General features: G+C 33.5%; 1 protein-coding gene across 3 annotated transcripts in view; it reads left to right on the forward strand.

The window, feature by feature from the left end:
• The window catches only part of NLGN1 (neuroligin 1), a 906,829-nt gene extending 896,426 nt beyond the window's left edge, over window positions 1-10,403 (forward strand). For all 3 annotated transcript variants that reach the window (XM_033211734.1, XM_033211733.1, XM_033211732.1), the window contains exons 4-6: window positions 2,315-2,527; window positions 5,929-6,718; window positions 7,534-10,403. In XM_033211734.1, coding sequence (XP_033067625.1) covers window positions 2,315-2,527; window positions 5,929-6,718; window positions 7,534-8,356 — 1,826 coding nt within the window. In that variant the 3' untranslated portion in view covers window positions 8,357-10,403. The remainder of the gene's footprint in view (window positions 1-2,314; window positions 2,528-5,928; window positions 6,719-7,533) is intronic.
• Window positions 10,404-11,068: the final 665 nt, after the last annotated feature.

An 11,068-nucleotide genomic window follows, 5' to 3' on the forward strand; every position in this document is an offset into this window, starting at 1 on the left:
TTTTTTTTACAGCACTGTTATATAAACACAAAGCTATTTGACTAAAGAGTACATCTATAACTGGAATTATAGAGGGGATACAATTTAGTTAATGTAGAAATAATTGTCTTATTACCATGGTTTTCTACCTGCTACACGTTGGATGATGATTATTTTATGAGTAAGTCAATTCTGTATGGATGTAAAGATTCATTTGAAAGTAAGTGGAGTAATTTGAATGTAACCGCAATTATTTTTGCACCAACCTAATAACAAGAGTATTATGTTCTTATTGTTTCACTCACTCTCTCTCTTTCTCACACACACACACACACAGACACTGCACATCCTTTTTCCTTCAAGAGTTTCTCTATCTAATGTACAGTAATCCTTCCATAATATTGTTTTCAGAGTTCATGCCAATAGTCTGTCTTTATAGACCAAAACATTTGTAAAAAAGTCTTTCAGAAATTAAACTAATAATTCTGTCTTATACCAAAGTTGATGTGATAGCAAATAGAGTTAAAAGAGTTCCCTGCCATGCTTCTGTTTCTTATTTTATTGTCCTCTAATTTATATGCATATTGAGTATTTGCAAATCTATCTAAGAAGACACCATAAAAATTTCCTTAAATTATTATGCAAATTCAATAAAAGAGAATGGGTATGTCCAGAAAAATTTGTTTATTTGAACTGTATTTTTTACAATTTTAGTCATAAGGAAAGTTATCATTTTCAGGATTCCACAAACACAGAGACACACACACACACACACACAATGAGTTAGAGACTGCAGTTTTATTTCTTAGAATTTTTGATCTTGTAGGAAAAGAATAACTAAGCACTTTCATTTCTTCAAAGTTTTCAAAATTATTCAGGAGGATTTGTCTTCATCTATTTCTTTCTACAATGATCCTAAAGAATTTCTTATCCATATATTGAGTTTGATTATGGATTTATTTGCTAACCTGATAGGTAGTGGTATCATGGTTTTGTTTTCATAAATGTAATCGATGTCTTAGCTTATTTTACAAAAAGATATATTTCAAATTGAATAAAATAATTTTTATCACAAACATTGACCCATTATATTGAATTGCTATAATAAGTCTCCAATAACAGAATTAATTTTTTTAAAATTGGTTCTATACATTTGTTGAGATTGGAAATTATATCCCTGAATATAATCAATTTATATCTAATAGGACTCTAAATATTTTCTACATAATATAAAATAGTCCATAAGATGGAGTATTTTATGAAACACTTTCTACATTTTCATTTATACTAAATGCAAAAATATATTAGAGAATAGATGTTTATTTTACAAGTTATAATAAACACACTATAAAAGCTATTAGGTCAGCTAAATGAGTGAATATGTTTAAGGTATTGCTAAGTAATATGTTTGACTCTCCCTTCTACAACTTTCATATGTAAAACAGTTACTCAGATCTTAATGCCACAATATTTTTTCTATCCGTCTTCTTTTTTTCAATTGCCTTTGCCATTCTGTCAGTTCAGATCCTTAAACTCTCTCCCCTGCCTCCGTTTTCTCTCCCGCTCATTTTCAGATTCACCTCATTTTCCACTCATTTTCAGATTTACTACAAAGCAGAGCTTTGAGCATTGCAGAAATATATGTCTGAACTTTTCAAAAACCTTCAATTATTCTACACCATTTGCTAATTGAGTACCTCCCCTCAGTTTGGCATTTAAAGTAGACCTAACCATGTCCTCAAGTCATCTCTGGCACAGTAATTCTTTCTTAATCATTGATCTTCATTGATAAAAATGTACATATTCATATACATGCAGAGTTCTATATAATTTTATGGAGTTTACCAAATCTTTCTCTACAAGTCTTAGAGAAATACCCGTCTGCTCTACACATTTCCATCCTCCTACTCTGCCACACATGCCTAACTTTCAACCACGTTCGATGACAAGCAACTCGAGGACAGACATGGTGTTTTCTGCAAAATGCACATTCACATAAGCCCCATGATACTATCCAAATGTCTTCACTGAGTAACTTGGCCCCTGGAATGTCTTTCCGCAGGTTTTCAGAATGTTTGCATTCCCTTTATCTGTCCCTGTTATCTGTTACCTGGATAAGTTGGGAGGCATTTGGGGAAGATAAATGTCATTTTTCAGATTTCAGTCACTGCTATTCTTGCTAAAGTAAATTCTTTTATTATGGTGGGAAATAATCTTTACTAATGAACTTGGTCTGTCCTTACCTTGATTAATATAGGCTTCATTTGTATTTAAATTTGATGTCTATTTGGTTCCTGTCAGCTCAAAAGGTGTTTTTCAAATTTATATTTTTCAGGTTTCTTGAGTACAGGGGATCAGGCTGCAAAGGGGAACTATGGACTCCTTGATCTCATACAAGCTTTAAGATGGACTAGTGAAAACATTGGATTCTTTGGTGGTGACCCCTTAAGAATCACTGTTTTTGGATCTGGTGCTGGGGGTTCATGTGTCAATCTGCTGACTTTATCCCATTATTCTGAAGGTAACCGTTGGAGCAATTCAACCAAAGGTATTATGCAGGTTGCAAATTTTGACAATTTTGGTGTCTGCATGCCACCACCATCAATAGTATGTGATGCTCTGTATATTTCTCTGTTCAAACTGAGTGTTAGGTTGAACTCAATATCTGTTTAAAGCTTTGTTTCTTCAGCTTTTCTGTGCATGTTTAAATTTTTGTAAACTCTTTTTTTTTTTTGTCTCCTGTGGAGCTTGGTAAGGATGCCCTTTCAAGCACACTTCAGAATAGTTAGCATTACAGTTACTCTTCTTTCCTTTAAAGGGTGATTTGAGGAAAAAATCAAAGACATTCTACAGTTCTGTCATCTTTGTTTATTCAGTGATCAAAATCAAAGATGAGACTTTTTAAATGCAGGGATTGTATATCATCTATTTTCAAGACAATAGACATTTTAAACCCTTTATTAGTATGAAGCTAACGAAGCAGTCGTAAGCTAGTTTGTCTGAAAACATGTGATTTCGCTTGTTGTCTGAGTACAGGATGGACTGTTGATTATTTTGCATGCATGATCCAAAATTGTCAAAGCATCAAGGTCACTGGTAGAGCTTTTGATTAAAAAGAAAAATACATTTGATTCAGTGTTTTTTCTATTTTTAACTCCAAAAGCATTATTTTCCTCCCTAAACTTGGCAAGGCAGCATGGAGTACTGAGGCTGCTGAAATCCATGAAATATTTTTCTCGTTTCCATCTTCTGGCTTTGACATATTTTTTCCAAAGTGCCTGTGCAAGGCTTACCATGTTATTCTTTATGAATTCCATCTCCATTTTACCATGCATAGAATCACCCATTCCGACTGCATTATTAATTTGAAATTTCACAAGAACAGAAGAGTATTGCTGGAGAAATTTGCAAAGCAAATACTTTTTCTGCATTATTTATGTATAATAGAGAGGAAGACAGAGAATATATAAAAACATAGACCATCTTTTAATTTCTGATCTTTTATTATCATTTTATATCCAAGAAGAAAGTATATACTGTCAAATATAATTCATGAAGCATCTTAATTTGTAAGGTTGAGTTTTGTGATAGGAGCCCCAGACATATGGTATTTGTTTTTGGTATCAAAAACACATGAATGTTGAATTTCAAAAGAATAGCCAGTCCTTAAATGAATCTGTATATTTGGAGAATCATACATAGACTCAATTTATTAACACAGTTTATATAAGATTTCATTTATATTAGTACAATTCTGATTCAAGACGACAAAATAACACAGATGAACATTTCCAAGAGAGATTTCATCTGTAAAGAAATGGCTTCTTTTGAAATAATAAATTTAGTGTTTTTTAATTAAACAGATTAGACTGTTCTAACCTCAGTATTTTTCCTAATGCCACTATGTAGCTAGAGCAACACTAAGCCACCTATATACAGATTAGATTGTTCTAATCTCAGTATTTTTCCTAATGCCACTACGTGACTAAAGCAACACTAAGCCACTTATATAGGTTTCTCAGGGCCACTTGATCAAAAATTGACACGAAAGCCACTTTTAGCTAGTATAAAACTAGCATTGGTTTAATAGATGAGTCAGTTCATCAGCTAACACTGCTAGTCATCAGCTGATGGTGTGGTAAACAGTAGGAAATAGTTATGCAAACTGTTGAAAATACAACATTTTATTATACACTTCAGGGAAATCTGTCTATCTCTGGAAAAAGACATGAACTTAGGTTTGGCCTAAACCTATCTCCAGACTGAGCTGCCTGATTTTATCAAGAGATGCTCAAAAAAAATCTCTTGAAATCATCAAGCTGATTCTGCCTCCAATGTAGATGTAAACTTTAAAGGCAATAAACCCCACAAATGGCTGCACCAATGCTCAGGCCTGGATATACCATGAGTAAACCCCATCTTGCATCCACATAAGAGGCACTTTCACTAATGATAAAACATATGGTGTTCCCAATACCATCTAGGTGGTATATTTTAGGATATATTGAACATGATGTGCCTTTCCTTCTAAATCTTTTTCAGTATATTTAGTTAATGTTGAGTCCCTGAAATGGGAAAGAATATTATAGAAATCACCAGGTCTATTTTAGTTATATAATTTTTATTTATTAAAATATTTTCCTGAGCAACTGTTAATAAACAGCTACATAATTTTTAAAATTATCTGCATTTGTATCATTTGCTCTAGCATATTTTGTCCTAGTAAACTAAAAAATGTTTATAAAGATGTCAGAAAACCAAAACAAATATATATTAATACTGTTAGATTTTTAAAATATCTTTAGAATTATATGGGAACATGTTACAGACATGTTGAATGTATAGGCATGTTAGGTTAAAAAAATCTAAAACTTTCCTTCTAATTCAGACAGTGCTTCAACACCTTTGTGAAAATAGTTTTTATCTCATTAACACATATGAATAATTAAGCATGTTTTTAAATAACTGAAGCACAAAGCTGTATTTGGAAATTGATAATAAATTTAAATACTTAAAAGCAAATAGATAAACTATATTTTTAAAACAGGAATTTTAACAGAAAAATACCTTAATGAGAAGATAAAGTGCGTTTGTAAATTTTAATGACATGCAGCACTTAACAAACTGCATATGGAGCCATCATTTACAATTCTTAAATGCAATTAAGTAAAAAGCAGTGGACCATGTGCTTTTCATCTTTTATGATAAAAATAGTAGTGTACATTCGACAGTGGCAAAAGTTAAATCACACCACACTAAATCTGTCTGCTGATGGTTTTTTCTTTAGCCTAGTGAAAACACTTCAGATGTTATGTCTTCTTCTGAAAGATGAATATTCAGCATACTGTGTCTGACATGAAGATTAGAAAGAGTACGTCTAAAGTAATATTCTGTTTTGTGTGCATTTGGGGCCAACCCCAGGGTATAAACAAACAGCCAGCCCCAGTCATTGTATGAGTCTTCAAGAATTCTTTTTCAAATAACATCTGGTTAAAACAAATATATAGAACTATTTTGAAGGAAGATAGACACAGCCAAGCTAGAGGAAATATTCCAAACAGATAATGTAGAGTCTGTTGAGGACTTGAATAGGAGAAGATTGGCCCCATCTGGTTAATGTTGATGATAAGTATTTACACACTCATTGAAGAACATATTTGGGACTTTGTACCACTACATCTTCTCCTTTTCTTCTTGCCTGCTACCTCTTTGAGGTTTCTTGATCCCTAAAGCAGGTGCCACTCAAAGCAGAAGAATTAGATCCACCTCTCTAATCCACTATACCCTGCAGTTGGCTTTGTGTAATTCCCTTAAGCAAAAATGTCTCTATCTCCCTGTTTCTTGAGTTGTATCTGGGTTTTTATATACATGTCTAAAATATCAGATGTTACTGTTTTATCACAACATTACTCAAAGATCGTCTAAAATTCTTTGTTGATTTTCCCATAGGACTTTTTCAACGAGCAATAGCTCAAAGTGGAACAGCCCTTTCCAGCTGGGCTGTTAGTTTTCAACCTGCAAAATATGCTAGAATGTTGGCCACAAAAGTTGGTTGCAATGTTTCAGATACAGTAGAGTTAGTGGAATGCCTACAGAAGAAGCCTTACAAAGAACTTGTCGACCAAGATATTCAACCAGCTCGATACCACATAGCCTTTGGACCTGTGATTGATGGTGATGTAATACCAGATGACCCTCAGATATTGATGGAGCAAGGAGAGTTTCTCAACTATGATATAATGTTAGGAGTGAACCAAGGGGAAGGGTTAAAATTTGTTGAAAATATAGTAGATAGCGATGATGGTATATCAGCTAGTGATTTTGACTTTGCTGTTTCAAATTTTGTTGATAATTTATATGGATATCCTGAAGGCAAAGATGTTTTGAGAGAAACCATTAAGTTCATGTATACTGACTGGGCTGACCGTCATAACCCTGAAACCAGAAGAAAGACATTATTGGCTTTGTTTACGGACCATCAGTGGGTGGCACCAGCTGTAGCCACAGCAGATCTTCACTCAAACTTTGGTTCACCTACGTACTTCTATGCCTTTTACCATCATTGCCAAACAGATCAGGTTCCAGCTTGGGCTGATGCAGCCCACGGAGACGAGGTTCCCTATGTACTGGGAATCCCCATGATTGGTCCTACAGAGTTATTTCCTTGCAATTTCTCCAAAAATGATGTGATGCTGAGTGCAGTTGTAATGACATACTGGACAAATTTTGCTAAAACTGGGTATGTACCTAAGGAATGAAGTTTATTTTTAATAAAAATATTATTTTAACCATTTAAAAATAATAGATATTTATGCCCAGATAATTTCATATTGGATTAATACCTGCAATATATTACAATCCTTTATTCAAAATTAATTCTACTTTATGGCATTGTTTTAAGTCATTGCTTTATTATTTCTGGTGTTTTAGAAGCTTGTTAAGAAAGTACATATCTCAATTGCATTACTTAATTACATTTGCTTTTGGTTTTTGAATTATACAAGACTTACTATTGTTCAGCAGTACAAAATATTATTTTATAGTGCTTTGTAATTCACAACACTCTTTCATCGTTCCAACTAACTTTTTGAATCTGGCAGATCAGGTACTATTAATCCCACTTTACAAAGAAGAGACCTGAGGTTCTGGGAGTGTCATAGAGATGGTCACATGTCTGGTATATAGCAGAACCTAGTCTCAATCCTTTATCTACTAATTTAAAATCAAAAATCCTTTCCACTATTCCATGTCATCTCTGCTAGTTTGCCTATGAGACAACTCATACGTATGTGAGTATTTAAATAATTCTTTAAAATCTTTGGGTAGATAGTAGCCCATCTCAGGATAGGCAGAGAGAACAAGAATGTGAGACTTACTGCCTTACATTATTACCCATCGAACAATCTGCCTGCTAGGAGATTTGTATTTCTAAATTGACCCAAGTTAATTTAAAAAACAATCTAAAGCATTGCTGAGTCATCTCTTTAATTACTATATGTTAAAGTAGTGTGATTTTAAGTAAAAAACAAAATAACTTTATCTTTTCCTTTTTAGTGACCCAAATCAACCAGTCCCTCAAGACACAAAATTCATTCATACCAAACCCAACCGTTTTGAAGAAGTAGCATGGACCAGATATTCCCAGAAAGACCAACTTTATCTCCATATTGGATTAAAACCAAGAGTTAAAGAACATTACAGAGCCAATAAGGTGAACCTCTGGTTGGAGTTGGTACCTCATCTGCATAATCTCAATGACATTTCTCAGTATACCTCTACAACAACTAAAGTGCCATCAACTGACATCACTTTCAGACCTACGAGAAAAAATTCTGTACCTGTCACGTCAGCCTTTCCCACTGCCAAGCAGGATGATCCCAAACAACAACCAAGTCCATTTTCAGTGGATCAAAGGGACTACTCAACAGAGCTGAGTGTCACTATTGCAGTTGGAGCATCACTGCTGTTTCTGAACATCTTGGCCTTTGCAGCCCTGTACTACAAAAAGGATAAGAGGAGACATGATGTTCACAGGAGATGCAGTCCTCAGCGCACTACTACCAATGATCTAACCCATGCACAAGAAGAGGAAATCATGTCCCTCCAAATGAAGCACACTGATTTGGATCATGAATGTGAGTCCATCCATCCACATGAGGTGGTTCTTCGGACCGCCTGTCCCCCAGATTACACACTAGCTATGAGGAGGTCACCTGATGATGTTCCCTTAATGACACCCAACACCATTACAATGATTCCCAACACTATACCAGGGATTCAGCCCTTACACACATTCAACACATTTACTGGAGGACAGAACAATACTCTGCCCCATCCCCATCCCCACCCCCATTCACATTCAACAACCAGGGTATAGCCAGATAACAGAAACAAACTATTTTTTTGATGGATTGCAGTAAACGATTACTGAAGATTCCTTGGCTTTCAACCTACAAGACTTACTATTTAAATAAGGAGGAATGTTATGTGAATATACATATCAAGAACTTTGGGGGTTTTGAAAAAAATGAATTGTGTATATACAAATCAACTTTAAAAACAAATTTCAATTGCTTGAAGCAATTGTGCCGAATGATACTTTTTCATTCACATTCAAGAATTAATTTTTTGAAGATTTAAGTTACATAATGGAATTAGGCATGTGGAACACCGAACAGGAAAGAACTATGTCTGAAATATAAAAAATAAAAATAAAAAAACAACTATGAATATGCACAAGGGACACACCAATGGAATGTCAGATAATTTTCACCAGTTTTTGTTTGGAGCCGTTTTATTGTGTAGACCATATTTACATATTTGGATAAGTACACAAAGCGTCAATGCTGTTAATGGCCTTAGCAAAGGCTCATGCTGAAATTTGCCAGTAAAACAAAGAAATTTAAAGACTGGCAGGTACAACATTATCACATAAGTGCTGTCAGTATAAAGTTGTGGGGATAAAGGAAACTGGATATTTTTAGCACGATGTGCATGATAATTTATATGCTTGGTGGCTGTGCTGCTGATTAAGCCGTAATTAAAATTCTTCTCATCCCATTGGAGTTTTTAATAGAAGCTTCCTCCATCAATTGGCAGAACCTAAAGATTTTAAGGGGCAAAAGTAATTACAATAAAATAATTCACAGTAGTTTCAATATAGAAGGAATTAGTTATTAAAGGTATTTGAAGAAACTATAGGTATAGTGGTGAATACTCGCTGATATGAATCCCAGAAAAAAAAATTCCCTGTTTTTAATGTTCTTTTCATTCCCATCTAGATAATTTATAGAACTATAACCCTAATTGGACATGTGGTACAGGATCTATAAGTTGCTGTGTTTTTTTGTTACTCTGTATTTTGTTCCTTTTGGTAAGGTGAAGTGTGTCCAAAGAGTTACTCGCAACAGTCTTTCATGATATGAGGATGCCCCAGTATTAACACTCTGATTATAGTTCTGAGTTCATTGATTTACTCATGCTGCATGACAAAACGTTTACTAATAACAGTTCATTATAAAGTTATGTCCCTCTTTACATCACTTATCTTTCTCACTGAGGTTCATTCACTGGAATTTACTCACGCAATCTCAGTAGAGTACAACGTAGATACAGAACCTAGGAGAGTCAACACCTGGAGGATTTTAGTCTTACACATATGTGTGATTTTAAATGAATATTCTCAGATCACAGGAAACTCTTCATCCCCCTGTTGTTTACCAGTAACAGTATATCACAGACCTTTCCAAATGTTTGTATATGTAATCAGATGTACATTTATATTTAAAAAAAAATGAGATGGACTTAAAGAGCACATCCTGATAAATACTTTCTCTCTTACCTGTACTATATTTCTATTAGACTAAAGTTATGTGATTTTTTTTTTACATTTTTTCAGATGACTAGCAATTTTGATAGTTTATAAGATAATGCAAAGAACTTTCTCTGACAAACTAACTGCAGTAACAGAAACCTTTCTTTTCAGTTACTCTTTTTCAAGAATGAAAGATTATTATACAAAAAAATTGTATACTACTTGATGGAACCAACTTTGTACATCTTGGCCATGTCACTGGTCATTGTGTGAAATAAAGATAATCTGGATAATGACTATTAGTCCAATGCTAAGAAACATGATCTTTGCTCATTAAAGAGCTAAAATGTTTATTGCTGTTTTGTCTTTCTTTTTTCTAAAAAAAAAAAAAAAAAGAAAAAGAAAAAGAAAAAAAGGAAAAGAAAAACAAAGAAACATGACTGTCTCAAAGAGTAATTTTTCTAGATTAGACCAGTCGGGTTTTTGAAGACATATAGGTAACTTCCACAGAAAATACAAACATGTATTTAAAGGCAAGTCTCATCTAAGATGAAACTCATAAAACTTTAATGTTATGAATTTAAAAGCTCCAGAAATTCATGAAAAAAAAGAAAGATTAGCTTTGTGTTGTTAAATATCTCTTAGGTACAGATGTTGTAGAAATAAAGTGTCAATGGTTTTCAGCTAGAAACATAAGTTCCACTTCTGGTCATCAAGGAAAAGGTCTATTGAAAAGAAATTTGCAATATTTCATGGAATACAAATAACTAGGATCATAAAATGGGGGTGATTAAACTACCATAAAGTAATGAATAGAAAGTTGCCATGCTAAGAGAATGTAAACGTGCTGAGCAAGATATTAAACTGACACTAACAGATAAAAATCTATTTCAAGGAATTTATTTGATTATAATTCCCCTCCCAATTATTATCTATCAATGAAATGTACATATTTCTCCATAATTTAAAAAAAAAATCTCTGTTAGAAGCAAAAGTCTTCAAAATCCAGAGTGATCTACATGCAGTTTTTGACTGAGGTGGTTATGCTTTTAAACTGTGAACTGCCAGTGTACACAAATAGAAAGAATTGTTTAGCATCTGAAGTATTGTTCAATTGGAACACTGTATTTTACTGTATTAATTAAACAAAACACAAGAACAGAATAGAAATGACAGCAAAATAAGATATGAATGAATACTTTCGTATGCATTGCTTCATTTGGCAAAACCAAATGTTCTATTAAATATTGTGTTTTAACGATGGCCATATTTATA

Source organism: Trachypithecus francoisi, unplaced genomic scaffold (genome assembly GCF_009764315.1).
Source record: "Trachypithecus francoisi isolate TF-2019V2 unplaced genomic scaffold, Tfra_2.0 Lachesis_group0, whole genome shotgun sequence".
Lineage (NCBI taxonomy): Eukaryota > Metazoa > Chordata > Mammalia > Primates > Cercopithecidae > Trachypithecus > Trachypithecus francoisi.